This window comes from Leptosomus discolor, chromosome 5 (assembly GCF_034619465.1).
Source record: "Leptosomus discolor isolate bLepDis1 chromosome 5, bLepDis1.hap2, whole genome shotgun sequence".
NCBI classification, from domain to species: domain Eukaryota; kingdom Metazoa; phylum Chordata; class Aves; order Leptosomiformes; family Leptosomidae; genus Leptosomus; species Leptosomus discolor.
The window spans coordinates 2,209,899-2,227,703 of NC_141395.1; the positions used below are offsets into that span (position 1 = coordinate 2,209,899).

A 17,805-nucleotide genomic window follows, 5' to 3' on the forward strand; every position below is an offset into this window, starting at 1 on the left:
GTGCCTTTAGTTAAAACAGCAGTAGAGTAATTCCACAATTCTAACAGCTGTAAGGACACCTGTGATCTTTTCCTGTGACAACCGCGACCTGCTGGGAAGCCCGATTGGAGTTGCTAAAGTATAAAGTGGAAGCATAGTTGTGAGAATATAAAAAAAATACCACAATAATATTCAACCCAAGTTAGCAGTTTTCTCTTTCATCCCTATTGATCATATTAACATTGTAGATGTGTTCAGTACTTTCTAGTAAGCCTGTCGTACTTGTTCAAATGTATAATTATATTGAATTGCTTCTTCAGAATTACACAGAATTGCGTAATTTACATCAAATGCCTGTTTATAATGGAACAGATAGAGAATACATGCAAAGATAAAGGAATGTTAGCAGCTCTATCCTAAGAATCAAGAAGACAAAAATAATTACAATTGAAATTGGGTGTGGAGAACCATGGGGTTGAATTACTCATGTCTGTAGAAGACTCTGAATGATTCAGATGAATATATTAAGGAAAAGAAAATTTTGATCTTAAATAAGTTAATCAGAAAACATACAGACAGTAATTTTAAATATTTTCTATCATCAGTTACAAAATACACATTATTAAAAGCAAGTAATGGAATCTAATTTGATGAATGAAACCGTGTTTCGAAACTCGTGCTTTATTTTCTGTAGTCATGGGAGGAATGTTGTAGTGTTGAAAAACTTTCTAGTGAGCTTTATTTGCAATAATTAGTTTGAATCCTTCTCCAACAGAAACACTACAAGTTAGGATATGAAGAGCTGAAGAGGAAAGGCTATGATCTTCCTCCTGATGCTATACCCCTCAAGTCAGCAAAGGCATCCAGAGACATAGCTAGTGAAGTAAGTCGTACAGAGTGCAAATGATAGTGGGGCAGAGCTGCTACATGCTTTTGGATAAAGATGGTTTCTATTTAAAAGGAGGAGATGTCTAAAATTGTAACTCTTATATTTGTGCCCTCCCCAGAGGTTGTGTGATTCTTACGGATGAAGTTAATTAATTTAAATACAATAATTTACATGATATAACGTATAACTCCTAAAAAAAATCGTTTGATATCTTCTGGACATTCAGTAAAAACACTAAAAATGTTGGGAAAATATACAAAAAACCTAAAATATATTACATATGGAAATATTAAACCATGTATTTGCAACAGTGACATTTAAATTGCACCTTGAAAATAGGTGATAATTATTGTTTCTGCATTCAATTAGTACCAATACAAAACCGCGTACAGAAAGCAGCTGGGCCACCACATAGGGGCCCGTAACATAGAGGATGACCCGAAGATGATGTGGTCGATGCACGTCGCCAAGATCCAGAGTGACAGGGAGTACAAGAAAGCCTTTGAGAAGACCAAGACACACTTCAGCAGCCCAGTGGACATGCTGGGAGTTGTGTTGGCCAAGAAGTGTCAGGAGCTGGTCAGTGACATTGATTACAAGCACCCTCTGCACCGGTGGACCTGTCTGCCGGACCAGAACGATGTGGTACAAGCCAGGAAAGTGTACGACCTTCAGAGTGATGTGAGTAGTTCTTCCCTGTCTGTGTGAAACCCAGAAGTGTCTCTTGTGTTCTGTACCTTTGTTGGAGAAGGTGCAGGTGGTGAGGAGAAGTCAAGGCTGGTTTTGTGAGACTGAGACTCTGTTGTGGCCATGGTGTCTGGCTGAGAGCTGATGGTGTGAACAGTCAGGGGTGGTTTGTGTGGGGTCATAGTTTATGGTCACAGCAGTGTCTTGCCTTGAACATTTTTGGGAAAGGGTTGTGGCAGGTGTCAGCAGTTCTGTAGGGCAGGGGAAGGGTGACGGAGTCAAATGTTTTCTCTTGGAGGACCAACTGTGGGTGAAGGCAAGCCCTGTGTGCAGTGGTGAATGGCATGAAGAGCGTTGGGTGATGAGGTGTAAGGCTCTTGCCGTGCCACTGCGAGCTGGAGGTTGCCAAATGGGGCAGGTCTTCCCTGGAGAGACTCAGGAGATGGAGGGGGAGGATTTGTGGGTGTCTGGGCACCTGTTGGTGGTGGTGTAGGCATGGGGAGGCAGGTTGTGGGGAGCTGAGCTGAATGGGAGTGCCCTCTGTGGGGGCTGGTGGGTGCACCCAGGGGCATGGGTTTTGGCAGGCAGAGGTTGCCTTGGGAGGAGGAGCGGGTGCGTGGCACAAGGAGGTTGCTGAGGTGCTTGGTGTCCTTTCAGAACGTGTACAGGTCCGACCTGCAGTGGCTGCGGGGCATTGGCTGGTCCCCAAGCGGTTCGCTGGACGACGAGAAGAACAAGAGGGCGAGCCTGATCCTGAGTGACAAGAAGTACCGGCAGCACCCGGACACCATTGGATTCACGAGCCTTCCCGACTCGATGCCTATGGTTCTGGCAAAGCACAACTCTGAAATTATGAACCAGGTGAGATTTCCCTGTGCTGGCAACGTGAAGGGAACGAGTGCATTTCCCGGGACGCTGGGCTCCCTCCTGCCAGGGCCTGGGTTGTGCAAGGGAGGGGGTATTGCATCCTCTTGCCTCAGGGTTTGTGTTCCTTGTGTTAGATCAAGTTCTGTTTTGTGTGGTTGGAGCAGTGATGTTGGGTGTGTTGTGGAAAAGAAAAGGGTGACTGGTTGGAAAGTGGTTTTGAGAGAAGCAAAGGCGTTGCTGAGTCGGTGCAAAGCAGAGGCCCCTGGCTTCAGTTGGTTGATCAGGTTTTTCTCTTTGGTTTTGTTTCCCCGTTCTTGTGTGATCTTCTTTCCCGTTGTCCTCCCGTTTTCAGCGCGCGTACACGTCGGCCTGGGACAAAGATAAAACCAGCATTCACATTATGCCGGATACGCCCGGGATTTTGCTAGCCCAGCAGAACCAAGTGAACCTGAGTGAGGTGGGTGTTGGAGGGGGGGCTGAGCGTCCGTCCCCGGCCCCTGCTGTGTCGCAGGAAGGTGTTGTTTGAGGGGAACGCTTGTGTGTGTTTCAGAAACTGTACAAGCTGGCGCTGGAGGAGGAGAAGAAAAAGGGCTACGACATGCGGGCAGATGCCATTCCTATCAAGTCTGCGAAAGCTTCCAGGGACATTGCCAGTGATGTAAGTGCCAGGAGCCCTTGGGGGCTCACCCGAACGGACAGTGTCTGGATACTTGCTGTTGAGGCCCAGGGTCTGCCCACTTAGGCGCCGGGGGGCCAGGCGGGTCTTCATTGTCGTGACCATTCAGCTAGTCAGTAAGCATGTTGGTTCTGGAGGGCCTGCCTGTAGCTGTCCCTGCATGGTGTGTGTGTGCAGTGTCACGAGGAAACCTGCAGACTGTGTCTAGAGAGGGAGCTGGGAGCTGGGTGATGGACAGAATCCCAAGCAGCGTCCCTCGTGGGCTTGTGGCAGCATCTTCTTGTGCAACAGCCTTGACTTTTGAGGTGGCGTGCTGCCCTCAGCACTGCCAGTCTGCACTGCCCTGGTGTTGCAGATACGCAGCTGAACTGGACATTAGGAAAGAAATACCATGGCAAGTATTTGTGTAAAAAAATAAAGCAGTGTAAAAGTATATAATTTTTTATTATTACTGCATATACTATAGAAATATATTCCGTATATGTGGTTTGGGGTCTCCACTTAAACTTCCAGGTCTGTCTCTCTGTTCTTCCAGTTTTTATCTCGTGAATGGATTGAACAGGAGTTGATTTGGCTGTCGTGCTCGAAGGTCACTGACGGGTTCTTCATGTAGGGGATATTTATTGACCTTCAGGCCTTTCGTATTGGTGCCATCATTTGGAGACTTTTTACATGCTCATTTGCTGATTAGTAGCTCTCAAGATGTAGGCCAGGGAGCGTCTTTGAGAATGTGAAATCGTGTCAGGCAGATAATGTTATATGAATCCCTCTGTAGCTGTACACTGCAGTTCATCAGCTGAATACTTTCTCACTCTAGCATCTGAAATCACAGAGACTTTAAGTTGTCTGGAGTTGTGCCACAGGGGCTGCTAGGGAAGTAAAGAAAACAGAACTAAACCTCACTGAATATTTTTCTTTGCCTTATAGTACAAGTACAAGGAAGGCTATCGCAAGCAGCTGGGCCACCACATAGGGGCCCGTAACGTAGAGGATGATCCGAAGATGATGTGGTCGATGCACGTCGCCAAGATCCAGAGTGACAGGGAGTACAAGAAAGCCTTTGAGAAGACCAAGACACACTTCAGCAGCCCAGTGGACATGCTGGGAGTCGTGTTGGCCAAGAAGTGTCAGGAGCTGGTCAGTGACATTGATTACAAGCACCCTCTGCACCGGTGGACCTGTCTGCCCGACCAGAACGATGTGGTACAAGCCAGGAAAGTGTACGACCTTCAGAGTGATGTGAGTAGTTCTTTCCTGTCTGTGTGAAACCCAGAAGTGTCTCTAGTGTTCTGTACCTTTGTTGGAGAGGTGCAGGTGGAAAACATAAGTTTAGACTCTGTTGTGGCCACGATATCTTCAATCATAGAATGATTTGGGTGGGAAGGGGCCTTTAAAGATCACCTAGTTCTGTCCCCATGCAATGGACAGCAACATCTTCCGCTGATGAAGTTGCTCAAAGCCCCATCGAACTTGGCCTTGCCCACTTCCAGGGAGGGGGCATCCATAGCCTCTCCGGGCAAGGTCTTCCAGTGCCTCTCCACCCTCACATTGAAGAATTTCTTCCTAATATCTGAAATAATCTACCCTCTTTCAGTTTAAAACAATTAACCCTGTGCCTGTAGAAAAGAAACTTTCAATTTCAACCTTTCCCATCCAGGTCTCTCTACTTTCTCATTTTATGGTTCATAAGATAGCTTAGAAGTCTGGCTTTTGTTTTACTGAGATTTTGTCAAGAATGGGCAGGGGATGAAGTTTGAGTGGGGTCATAATTCATCGTTAAAGCAGAGTTGTGTCTTGCCATGAGCACATTGGGGGAAGGGTTGTGACAGATGTGAGCAGTTCTGTAGGGCAGGGGAAGGGCGATGGAGTCAAACGTTTTCTTTTGGAGGGCCAACTGTGGGTGAAGGCAAGCCCTGTGTGCAGTGGTGAATGGCATGAAGAGCGTTGGGTGATGAGGTGTAAGGCTCTTGCCGTGCCACTGCGAGCTGGAGGTTGCCAAATGGGGCAGGTCTTTCCTGGGGAGACTCAGGAGATGGAGGGGGAGGATTTGTGGGTGTCTGGGCACCTGTTGGTGGTGGTGTAGGCATGGGGAGGCAGGTTGTGGGGAGCTGAGCTGAATGGGAGTGCCCTCTGTGGGGGCTGGTGGGTGCGCCCAGGGGCACGTGTTTTGGCAGGCAGAGGTTGCCTTGGGAGGAGGAGCGGGTGCGTGGCACAAGGAGGTTGCTGAGGTGCTTGGTGTCCTTTCAGAACGTGTACAGGTCCGACCTGCAGTGGCTGCGGGGCATTGGCTGGTCCCCAAGCGGTTCGCTGGACGACGAGAAGAACAAGAGGGCGAGCCTGATCCTGAGTGACAAGAAGTACCGGCAGCACCCGGACACCATTGGATTCACGAGCCTTCCCGACTCGATGCCTATGGTTCTGGCAAAGCACAACTCTGAAATTATGAACCAGGTGAGATTTCCCTGTGCTGGCAACGTGAAGGGAACGAGTGCATTTCCCGGGACGCTGGGCTCCCTCCTGCCAGGGCCTGGGTTGTGCAAGGGAGGGGGTATTGCATCCTCTTGCCTCAGGGTTTGTGTTCCTTGTGCTAGATCAAGTTCTGTTTTGTGTGGTTGGAGCAGTGATGTTGGGTGTGTTGTGGAAAAGAAAAGGGTGACTGGTTGGAAAGTGGTTTTGAGGGAAGCAAAGGCGTTGCTGAGTCGGTGCAAAGCAGAGGCCCCTGGCTTCAGTTGGTTGATCAGGTTTTTCTCTTTGGTTTTTTTTTCCTCGTTCTTGTGTGATCATCTTTCCCGTTGTCCTCCCGTTTTCAGCGCGCGTACACATCGGCCTGGGAGAAAGATAAAACCAGCATTCACATTATGCCGGATACGCCCGGGATTTTGCTAGCCCAGCAGAACCAAGTGAACCTGAGCGAGGTGGGTGTTGGAGGGGGGGCTGAGCGTCCGTCCCCGGCCCCTGCTGTGTCGCAGGAAGGTGTTGTTTGAGGGGAACGCTTGTGTGTGTTTCAGAAACTGTACAAGCTGGCGCTGGAGGAGGAGAAGAAAAAGGGCTACGACATGCGGGCAGATGCCATTCCTATCAAGTCTGCGAAAGCTTCCAGGGACATTGCCAGTGATGTAAGTGCCAGGAGCCCTTGGGGGCTCACCCGAATGGACAGTGTCTGGATACTTGCTGTTGAGGCCCAGGGTCTGCCCCCTTAGGCGCTGGGAGGCCAGGCACTTCTTCGCTGTTGTGACCATTCAGCTAGTCAGTAAGCGTGTTGGTTCTGGAGGCCCTGCCTGTAGTGGGTGCGCAGTGTCATGAGGAGATCTGCAGGCCATGTCTAGAGAGGGAGCTGGGAGCTGGGTGATGGACAGAATCCCAAGCAGCGTCCCTCGTGGGCTTGTGGCAGTGTCTCCTCGTGCAACAGCCTTGACTTTTGAGGTGGTGTGCTGCCCTCAGCACTGCCAGTCTGCACTGCCCTGGTGTTGCAGATACGCAGCGGAGGTGGAAATTAAAACAAAAAAAATCCCAAACCAAGTTTTGTGTTGTGACTGGAACACTTACCAGTTCTTTCTGAACTGAGCATGGGTCCCATCACTGTAGGGCAGTATTTACTCTGCCCCAGAGTATCTTTTCAGGGCTCAGCTCTGCAGCAGATGATTTTGCCCTATCATATGATCTTCTGTAGTTAGGCTTGTTCAATTACTGTTAGGAAATCATTTCAATCTCACCTCAGTCTTACTTGACATTTCAGTAAGATGTGTGGAAAAAGTGTCATGTTGCCCCTTGTCACTCTCCCAAGCTCAGTGGCTGTAGCCTGAGGACACACACTGGATTGGGAGACTAAGACTCCTGAGCACTGGGCAGGAGAGCGTGGTGCAGTGCAGCGTGTCAGCTGCTGAGGACTGTGTGGGTGAGTGCAGTCAGGGCTGCACCCGATGAGGCCCAGGTTGCCTGCTGGAGCAGGCTGGTGGTTGTCCCTGAGTTCTGCACCTGGGCCTTTGAGCTGGGCTCTCAGTGGGGATGCTTAGGTTGTGTGGAGGTGCTGTCTGGTGGCATGCATCACTCCTTGTTCCCAAGCTAGCTTGGTTGGAGTTGCTTCCTGGGCCTCCGTGTGTCTCCTGTGTCTCAGCGTAGGCGTGGGGTGGCATGCAAGGGTAGGACACAGTAGGCCTGGGCTGCGCTTTGGCACCTCTTCATGTGGTGATCTTGCCAGGCTGCATTAGCAAAGCACATGCTCCCAGGAGCTGCTGCAGACTAGTGTCAGAAAGGAGAACAGCTGGTGTGACACTTACTGAGCTGCTTTAACCCCGCAGTACAAGTACAAGGAAGGCTATCGCAAGCAGCTGGGCCACCACATAGGGGCCCGTAACATAAAGGATGATCCGAAGATGATGTGGTCGATGCACGTCGCCAAGATCCAGAGTGACAGGGAGTACAAGAAAGCCTTTGAGAAGACCAAGACACACTTCAGCAGCCCAGTGGACATGCTGGGAGTCGTGTTGGCCAAGAAGTGTCAGGAGCTGGTCAGTGACATTGATTACAAGCACCCTCTGCACCGGTGGACCTGTCTGCCCGACCAGAACGATGTGGTACAAGCCAGGAAAGTGTACGACCTTCAGAGTGATGTGAGTAGTTCTTTCCTGTCTGTGTGAAACCCAGAAGTGTCTCTTGCGTTCTGTACCTTTGTTGGAGAAGGTGCAGGTGGTGAGGAGAAGTCAAGGCTGGTTCTGTGAGACTGAGACTCTGTTGTGGCCATGGTGTCTGGCTGAGAGCTGATGGTGTGAACAGTCAGGGGTGGTTTGTGTGGGGTCATAGTTTATGGTCACAGCAGTGTCTTGCCTTGAACATTTTTGGGAAAGGGTTGTGGCAGATGTGAGCAGTTCTGTAGGGCAGGAGAAGGGCGACGGAGTCAAATGTTTTCTCTTGGAGGACCAACTGTGGGTGAAGGCAAGCCCTGTGTGCAGTGGTGAATGGCATGAAGAGCGTTGGGTGATGAGGTGTAAGGCTCTTGCCGTGCCACTGCGAGCTGGAGGTTGCCAAATGGGGCAGGTCTTTCCTGGGGAGACTCAGGAGATGGAGGGGGAGGATTTGTGGGTGTCTGGGCACCTGTTGGTGGTGGTGTAGGCATGGGGAGGCAGGTTGTGGGGAGCTGAGCTGAATGGGAGTGCCCTCTGTGGGGGCTGGTGGGTGCGCCCAGGGGCACGTGTTTTGGCAGGCAGAGGTTGCCTTGGGAGGAGGAGCGGGTGCGTGGCACAAGGAGGTTGCTGAGGTGCTTGGTGTCCTTTCAGAACGTGTACAGGTCCGACCTGCAGTGGCTGCGGGGCATTGGCTGGTCCCCAAGCGGTTCGCTGGACGACGAGAAGAACAAGAGGGCGAGCCTGATCCTGAGTGACAAGAAGTACCGGCAGCACCCGGACACCATTGGATTCACGAGCCTTCCCGACTCGATGCCTATGGTTCTGGCGAAGCACAACTCTGAAATTATGAACCAGGTGAGATTTCCCTGTGCTGGCAACGTGAAGGGAACGAGTGCATTTCCCGGGACGCTGGGCTCCCTCCTGCCAGGGCCTGGGTTGTGCAAGGGAGGGGGTATTGCATCCTCTTGCCTCAGGGGTTTGTGTTCCTTGTGCTAGATCAAGTTCTGTTTTGTGTGGTTGGAGCAGTGATGTTGGGTGTGTTGTGGAAAAGAAAAGGGTGACTGGTTGGAAAGTGGTTTTGAGGGAAGCAAAGGCGTTGCTGAGTCGGTGCAAAGCAGAGGCCCCTGGCTTCAGTTGGTTGATCAGGTTTTTCTCTTTGGTTTTTTTTTCCTCGTTCTTGTGTGATCATCTTTCCCGTTGTCCTCCCGTTTTCAGCGCGCGTACACATCGGCCTGGGAGAAAGATAAAACCAGCATTCACATTATGCCGGATACGCCCGGGATTTTGCTAGCCCAGCAGAACCAAGTGAACCTGAGCGAGGTGGGTGTTGGAGGGGGGGCTGAGCGTCCGTCCCCGGCCCCTGCTGTGTCGCAGGAAGGTGTTGTTTGAGGGGAACGCTTGTGTGTGTTTCAGAAACTGTACAAGCTGGCGCTGGAGGAGGAGAAGAAAAAGGGCTACGACATGCGGGCAGATGCCATTCCTATCAAGTCTGCGAAAGCTTCCAGGGACATTGCCAGTGATGTAAGTGCCAGGAGCCCTTGGTGTCATCCTCTACTCAGTTTTATTTGTCTTTTCTGAAAGAGGCTGGGGAAAAAGTTATAGCATCATAGAATGATTTGGGTTGGAAGGAACCTTAAAGATCTTTATTTCCCACCTGCGTGCCCTGGGCAGGGACACCTCCCACCAGAGCAGGTTGTTCCCAGCCCCATCCAGCCTGGCCTCGTGTACTGCCGGGGAGGAGGCAGCCACAGCTTCTCTGGGCAACCTGTTCCGCTGTCTCACCACCCTCACAGTGAATAATTTCTTCCTAATATCTAATCTAAATCTCACCTTTTTCAGTTTAAAGCCGTTACCCCTTGTCCTATCATGCCACTCACTGATCAAGAGTCCCTCCTCTCCTTTCCTGTAGCCCCCTTTAAGCCCTGGAAGGCCACTGTAAGGTTGCCTTGCAGCATGCTCATCTCCAGGCTGAACAACCCTGTCTCAGCCTGGCCTCACAGGGAACATACTACAGCCCCTTATTGTTTTCATGGCCCTCCTCTGGACTCCCTTGGGTAGCTTCGTATCTTTCTTATGCTGGTGGCCCCAGAACTGGGCACAGTACTCGAGGTTGGGGTTTCATGAGAGCGGAGCACGTGGCAGAATCTCATCCCCTGACCTGCTGGCCACACTTATCTTGCTGCAGCTCAGGAAGCGGTTGGCTTTCTGGGCTGCAAGTGCGCTTTGCTGGCTCGTATTCAGTTTTTCATCCACCAGTATCCCCAAGTCCTTCTCTGCAGGCCTGCTCTCAATCCACTCATCACCCAACCTGTATCCATGTTTGGGATTGTCCTGACCCAGGTGCAGGACCTTGCACCTGGCCTTGTTGAACTTTCATGAGGTTGGCATGGACCCACCTTGCTAGCCTGTCAAGGTCCCTCTGGATGGCCTCCCTTCCCTTTACAGTATCAACCACACCACTCTGGCTGGTGTCATCCGTGAACTTGCTGAGGGTGAACTTAATCACGCTGTCCATGTCCCTGACAAAGATGTTGAATGATACTGGTCCCAGTACAGACCGCTGAGGGACACCGCTCATCACTGGTCTCTACCCAGGAATTGAGCCATTGCCTGCAACTCTTCGAGTGCAACCAGCCAGCCAATTCCTTATCCAACTGACTGGTCAGCCTGTTAAAACTGTGTCTATCCATTTTGGAGACAAGGATGTTGTGTGGTATAGTGTCAATGCTTTGCACAAGGCCAGGTAGATGATGTCAGTTGCTCTTCTCTCATCCACTGATGCTGTAACCCTGTCGTAGAAGGCCACCAAATGTCTCAGGTACGATTTGCCCTTAGTGAAGCCATGTTGGCTGTCACTGATCACCTCCCTGTTTTCCATGTGCCTTAGCGTATTTTCCAGGAGGATCTAATTCATGATCTTGTTGGGCACAGAGGGGAGATTGACTGGCCTGTAGTTCCCTGGGTCTTCCTTTTTTCCCTTTTTAAAAATGGGAGTTATGTTTCCCCTTTTTCCAGTCTCTGAGAACTTCACCAGTCTGCCACAGCTTTTCAAATATGATGGACAGCAGCTTAACAACTTCATCTGTCAGTTCCCTCAGGAGCATTGGATGCATCTCATCAAGTCCAATGGACTTGTGCACATTCGGGTTCTTTAGATGATCTTGAACCAGATCTTCTCCTCCAGTGGGCAATCCCTACCTTTGGCTTCAGTGAATTGGGCAGTGTGGCTTTATCACTTGCTGGTGAAGACTGAGGCAAAAACCTTGAGTACCTCAGCCACCTTTGTGTCAGTTGTACCCAGGTCTCCTGTATTTCTTGTGTGTGGGGGGGTACAGTTTCTTTCACTTTCCTTTGTTGTCCTGTGTACCTGAAGAAACCCTTCTTGTTGTTTGTTTTTCACATCCCTAGCCAAGTTCAGCTCCAACTGTACCTTGGCTTTCCTGATCCCCTCTGTGCGCTCCCAGGCCATATCCCTATACTTTCCCCAGGATGTGTGTCCCTGCCTCCACTGCCTATGTGTTTTGGTTTTGTGTTTTAGTTTGGCTAAGAGGTCTTGACTCAAGCTGGCATCCTGCCTCCCCTGCCTGACTGACTTCATGTTGGGATTGAGAACTATTGTCCTCTAACAAAAAAGTCGTTAAATACTTCCCAGCTCTTGTTTACTCCTTATACCTGAAGGCAATTTTCCAAGGGATCCCGCTCACTAGCACTGTAACTGAAAGTTTGCCTTTATGAGGTTTGGGGTAGTGACTCTACTTTTTACCTCTCGTGTACCCATCAAGAAGAAGAAATCTACCAGGGCATGACTGCTGCAGCCTAGGCTATCTCCAATCTTGACTGCTTCAATAAATTCTTCCTTGTGAGTGAGCAAAAGCTCCAGCAGATTCTCTCCTCCGGTCAGGAGTTCATCACCTATACTAGGAAGCTGACCTCAATGCACTCCCACCAGTTTTCTGGACTGCTTGCAGTTGCTGTGCTGCTTTTGCAGCAGATGTCTGGGTGGTTGAAGTCCCAAATCAGGATCAGGGCTTGCAAGTGTGATGCTTCCAGCAGTTAAAGACAAAACTCTTCCTCAACTTCCTCTCCTTGAGCTGGTTGCCTGTAGTAGAGAGCAATCATAAAGTTTCCTTTGTTCACTTTGTCTCTAACTTTCACCCACAAGCTCTCAACATGCACATTGCTGGAAAATTGTCATGTTGCCCCTTGTCACTCTCCCAAGCTCAGTGGCTGTAGCCTGAGGACACACACTGGATTGGGAGACTAAGACTCCTGAGCACTGGGCAGGAGAGCGTGGTGCAGTGCAGCGTGTCAGCTGCTGAGGACTGTGTGGGTGAGTGCAGTCAGGGCTGCACCCGATGAGGCCCAGGTTGCCTGCTGGAGCAGGCTGGTGGTTGTCCCTGAGTTCTGTACCTGGGCCTTTGAGCTGGGCTCTCAGTGGGGACGCTTAGGTTGTGTGGAGATGCTGTCTGGTGGCATGCATCGCTCCTGGTTCCCAAGCTAGCTTGGTTGGAGTTGCTTCCTGGGCCTCCGTGTGTCTCCTGTGTCTCAGCGTAGGCGTGGGGTGGCATGCAAGGGTAGGACACAGTGGGGATGTGCTGCGCTTTGGCACCTCTTCATGTGTGATCTTGCCAGGCTGCATTAGCAAAGCACATGCTCCCAGGAGCTACTGCAGACTAGTGTCAGAAAGGAGAACAGCTGGTGTGACACTTACTGAGCTGCTTTAACCCCGCAGTACAAGTACAAGGAAGGCTATCGCAAGCAGCTGGGCCACCACATAGGGGCCCGTAACATAGAGGATGACCCGAAGATGATGTGGTCGATGCACGTTGCCAAGATCCAGAGTGACAGGGAGTACAAGAAAGCCTTTGAGAAGACCAAGACACACTTCAGCAGCCCAGTGGACATGCTGGGAGTCGTGTTGGCCAAGAAGTGTCAGGAGCTGGTCAGTGACATTGATTACAAGCACCCTCTGCACCGGTGGACCTGTCTGCCCGACCAGAACGATGTGGTACAAGCCAGGAAAGTGTACGACCTTCAGAGTGATGTGAGTAGTTCTTTCCTGTCTGTGTGAAACCCAGAAGTGTCTCTTGCGTTCTGTACCTTTGTTGGAGAAGGTGCAGGTGGTGAGGAGAAGTCAAGGCTGGTTCTGTGAGACTGAGACTCTGTTGTGGCCATGGTGTCTGGCCAAGAGTACATATTGTGAATGGTCAGGTGGCAGAGTTTGTGTGGGGTCATAGTTTATGGCCACAGCAGAGTCGTGTCTTGCCTTGAGCACTTTGGGGGAAGGGTTGTGGCAGATGTGAGCAGTTCTGTAGGGCAGGGGAAGGGTGACGGAGTCAAATGTTTTCTCTTGGAGGACCAACTGTGGGTGAAGGCAAGCCCTGTGTGCAGTGGTGAATGGCATGAAGAGCATTGGGTGATGAGGTATAAGGCTCTTGCCGTGCCACTGCGAGCTGGAGATTGCCAAATGGGGCAGGTCTTCCCTGGAGAGACTCAGGAGATGGAGGGGGAGGGTTTGTGGGTGTCTGGGCACCTGGTGGTGGTGGTGTAGGCATGGGGAGGCAGGTTGTGGGGAGCTGAGCTGAATGGGAGTGCCCTCTGTGGGGGCTGGTGGGTGTGCCCAGGGGCATGGGTTTTGGCAGGCAGAGGTTGCCTTGGGAGGAGGAGCGGGTGCGTGGCACAAGGAGGTTGCTGAGGTGCTTGGTGTCCTTTCAGAACGTGTACAGGTCCGACCTGCAGTGGCTGCGGGGCATTGGCTGGTCCCCAAGCGGTTCGCTGGACGACGAGAAGAACAAGAGGGCGAGCCTGATCCTGAGTGACAAGAAGTACCGGCAGCACCCGGACACCATTGGATTCACGAGCCTTCCCGACTCGATGCCTATGGTTCTGGCGAAGCACAACTCCGAAATTATGAACCAGGTGAGATTTCCCTGTGCTGGCAATGTGAAGGGAACGAGTGCATTTCCCGGGACGCTGGGCTCCCTCCTGCCAGGGCCTGGGTTGTGCAAGGGAGGGGGTATTGCATCCTCTTGCCTCAGGGGTTTGTGTTCCTTGTGCTAGATCAAGTTCTGTTTTGTGTGGTTGGAGCAGTGATGTTGGGTGTGTTGTGGAAAAGAAAAGGGTGACTGGTTGGAAAGTGGTTTTGAGAGAAGCAAAGGCGTTGCTGAGTCGGTGCAAAGCAGAGGCCCCTGGCTTCAGTTGGTTGATCAGGTTTTTCTCTTTGGTTTTGTTTCCCCGTTCTTGTGTGATCTTCTTTCCCGTTGTCCTCCCGTTTTCAGCGCGCGTACACGTCGGCCTGGGAGAAAGATAAAACCAGCATTCACATTATGCCGGATACGCCCGGGATTTTGCTAGCCCAGCAGAACCAAGTGAACCTGAGCGAGGTGGGTGTTGGAGGGGGGGCTGAGCGTCCGTCCCCGGCCCCTGCTGTGTCGCAGGAAGGTGTTGTTTGAGGGGAACGCTTGTGTGTGTTTCAGAAACTGTACAAGCTGGCGCTGGAGGAGGAGAAGAAAAAGGGCTACGACATGCGGGCAGATGCCATTCCTATCAAGTCTGCGAAAGCTTCCAGGGACATTGCCAGTGATGTAAGTGCCAGGAGCCCTTGGGGGCTCACCCGAACGGACAGTGTCTGGGTACTTGCTGTTGAGGCCCAGGGTCTGCCCCCTTAGGCGCTGGGAGGCCAGGCAGCTCTTCGCTGTCGTGACCATTCAGCTAGTCAGTAAGCGTGTTGGTTCTGGAGGGCCTGCCTGTAGCTGTCGCTGCATGACAGAGAAAAGTGAAAGAGAACCCAAACCAAATTTTTGGTTTAAAAAATAAAGCAGTACATATTTAAATATTTCTTTGTTATTACTGGGTATAATATAAAAATATATTCCATATATGTGTTTGGTGTCTTCACTTTAAACTTCCGGGTCTGTCTCTCTGTTCTTCCAGTTTTTATCTCATGAATGGATTGAACAGGAGTTGATTTGACTGTCGTGCTTGAAGGTCACTGACTGGTTCTTCCTGTAGGGGATATTTATTGACCTTCAGGCCTTTCATATTGGTGCCGTCATTTGGAGACTTTTTACATGCTCATTTGCTGATTAGTAGCTCTCAAGATGTAGGCCAGGGAGCGTCTTTGAGAATGTGAAATCGTGTCAGGCAGATAATGTTATATGAATCCCTCTGTAGCTGTACACTGCAGTTCATCAGCTGAATACTTTCTTACTCTAGCATCTGAAATCACAGAGACTTTAAGCTGTCTGGAGTTGTGCCACAGGGGCTGCGAGGGAAGTAAAGAAAACAGAACTAAACCTCACTGAATATTTTTCTTTGCCTTATAGTACAAGTACAAGGAAGGCTATCGCAAGCAGCTGGGCCACCACATAGGGGCCCGTAACGTAGAGGATGATCCGAAGATGATGTGGTCGATGCACGTCGCCAAGATCCAGAGTGACAGGGAGTACAAGAAAGCCTTTGAGAAGACCAAGACACACTTCAGTAGCCCAGTGGACATGCTGGGAATCGTGTTGGCCAAGAAGTGTCAGGAGCTGGTCAGTGACATTGATTACCGCCACATTCTGCATCAGTGGATCTGCCTGCCAGACCAGAACGATGTCATCCATGCCAAGAAGGCCTATGATCTGCAGAGTGATGTGAGTACTTGGTGATAAGCGTTGGAGTTCTGAAGCTTGTGTATTTTCCTTGGAATATAAACTATAGAAGCTGCTTGGACTGTCTCTCTCATACAGCGTGTTTTCACATTGTGTTTTTCTTTCTGTTCCAAGCAAGGCCTTCAGGTTTTTAGGCGTGAATGAATCTCTGTGTAAGGAAGGTTGGGTATTATCAAGGTTTATATGCAGCCACTCAGTTAGCCAAAAATACAAAATTAGTTGCATATAATCCTTCATAGTAGACAATCTTTGAGTGGCAATATTAATGAGACAGCTGTCTTTGTATTTTGCAATAGAACTGCTACAAGTCTGACCTTGAGTGGTTACAAGGCATTGGTTGGGTCCCAATTGGTTCCTTGGAAGTTGAAAAAGCCAAGAAGGCGGGAGAGATCTTGAGCGATAAATTATACCGTCAACCTCCGGACACGATCCAGTTCACTAGTGTCACTGATTCTGTAGAGATGGTCTTGGCCAAGCAGAATGCGGAGACAATGAATAAGGTGAGTCTTGGTTTGGTTAGGTGCCACGTCAGCGGTCTGTGTGTAAACCCTGGAGACAGGACTAGAAATGGAGATGTGTGGTTGCTGTGTGAGATTTCAGCACAGCGAGGCTTTGAGACTGTAAGTTACGTTCTTGGTAATCAACAGGTAACTTGTTTTCAATTTAGTTGTATCTTCCAAGTTACTCAGTTAAATTGGCATTATCAATTGTGAAGCTTTCCACATACGCTGCTCTGTATGTAGTAATGCATTACCTAACTTTCATCTAATTTCTAATAATGTGATTTGTCTGATAAATCTAATGATTACTAGCTAAATTTGATAAAGTAACAAATTACATGATTTAGGTCAGTCTTTGAAATACCTGTTTTAAACAATTCAGAGTAGTACTTAAAATGTAAGGGGTTTTCTGAATGTATGGCCCTGATGTCAGTCCTATTTACGTCAATAAAACCATTTGCTCTCTCAAAGAGGCCTTGTTCTTAGAATTAAGATCTCTCTGTGTCTGGTTAGCATTCTGTGCCTTTTTTATAAATTTTTTTTTACAGAATTCTTTCTAGGTTACTCATTCTTAACCTGGTTGTTAAGTATCTAGAGGAATGAATATAAAATTTCATTGCTATGTAAGGAATAAGGATTTTTTAGACTTGGAGTACAGTTCTCTAATTCTTCTTATGTTTTAGGAGATGTCCAATTAGTCATGGTTGTTTTCCCCTCCTTTAACATGTGTTATTTCTCCTGCAGCGGTTATATACTGAGGCCTGGGATAAAGACAAGACACAAATCCACATAATGCCTGACACACCTGAAATCACGCTGGCAAAACAGAACATGCAAAACTACAGTGCGGTGAGTGTGTTAGCTCTCCAAAGGTGACTGACTGCTCTGTTTCACGGCTGGGTCATCAGTGTTCTGATAAACCTTGTATAGACAATACTGTCTGTTTCTTTAAGTAACTCCCAAAATATATTCTCAAAATTGTGACTTTAAAAACACCACTTGCATATTTGTACAGTGGTGCATACATCTAACAGTGAGCACTATTGAGAGTAAGTCCCATGAGAAGTTATGTATCTCCAGTGAGATTTTGGGAGTCGTTTCCGCCAGTGTGTATAATGTTGGGAAGGCACAAATTAATTCCAACCTGGAAATACCAATAAAAGGTAGTTTCCAGCACAATTCTGAAGAGCTGTGATCCCAGTGTTCAATGTTAGTTTAGGCAAATAAATTCACATCAGTAAGAGGTGGCTTTAAAAAGTAAGTTTTACTCCACTTGTATAGAAGATAGTTTATCTCTAACATTGCCTACAATTTTATGTTATTTAAAGTGTTGAAAGAAAAAAATCGTTAGCTAATGTATTTAGCAAAGATCTTCCTTTGATATGAATTTGTATCAGCTACTGATCTGGGGCTTTAAGTTAAGAAAGTTAGATAAAGCTGGCTTAGAGAAAATCTTACTACAATTTTTTAGATCTACCTAAAAGCAGTTTGTTTTGCATGAAATATGTTATATGGAACCTACTTACGTGTATCCCATCGTTTACTTCTTCACACAGAAACTCTACAAACAGGCCATGGAGGAAGCAAAAAAGAAAGGTTATGACTTGAGAAGTGATGCCATCCCCATTCAAGCTGCCAAAGCATCCAGACAAATCGCCAGTGATGTAAGAAAATATTTTTTGTTTCTTTGTGTGGTGACATCTGATCTCTGCAACCTGAAAATTATCAGCTGGATTCTGTAAAAGGCATTTCAATTACACTGTGATCTCAAATAATAGATTTTTGGAAGCAAATTATTATGTATATTTAAAGACTAATTGTAAAAATTGAACATTGAGAAGCTACAAGGACAATCTAATGCTGCCATCATGTTAATTTTATAGCTCAAACCTGTATTTTTAATTAAATCTTAACTGCATGTATGTTATGT

General features: G+C 48.8%; 1 protein-coding gene across 1 annotated transcript in view; it reads left to right on the forward strand.

Annotated features, from left to right (window-relative positions):
* Positions 1-17,805, forward strand: part of NEB (nebulin) — a 125,399-nt gene that overhangs the window by 36,890 nt on the left and 70,704 nt on the right. Inside the window, exons 33-53 of the mRNA XM_086465409.1 lie at positions 755-862; positions 1,238-1,549; positions 2,213-2,416; positions 2,775-2,879; positions 2,973-3,080; positions 4,026-4,337; positions 5,346-5,549; positions 5,909-6,013; positions 6,107-6,214; positions 7,397-7,708; positions 8,372-8,575; positions 8,936-9,040; positions 9,134-9,241; positions 12,453-12,764; positions 13,436-13,639; positions 13,999-14,103; positions 14,197-14,304; positions 15,046-15,357; positions 15,672-15,875; positions 16,620-16,724; positions 17,432-17,539. Of these exons, the coding sequence (XP_086321535.1) occupies positions 755-862; positions 1,238-1,549; positions 2,213-2,416; positions 2,775-2,879; positions 2,973-3,080; positions 4,026-4,337; positions 5,346-5,549; positions 5,909-6,013; positions 6,107-6,214; positions 7,397-7,708; positions 8,372-8,575; positions 8,936-9,040; positions 9,134-9,241; positions 12,453-12,764; positions 13,436-13,639; positions 13,999-14,103; positions 14,197-14,304; positions 15,046-15,357; positions 15,672-15,875; positions 16,620-16,724; positions 17,432-17,539 (3,753 nt within the window). The remainder of the gene's footprint in view (positions 1-754; positions 863-1,237; positions 1,550-2,212; positions 2,417-2,774; positions 2,880-2,972; positions 3,081-4,025; positions 4,338-5,345; positions 5,550-5,908; positions 6,014-6,106; positions 6,215-7,396; positions 7,709-8,371; positions 8,576-8,935; positions 9,041-9,133; positions 9,242-12,452; positions 12,765-13,435; positions 13,640-13,998; positions 14,104-14,196; positions 14,305-15,045; positions 15,358-15,671; positions 15,876-16,619; positions 16,725-17,431; positions 17,540-17,805) is intronic.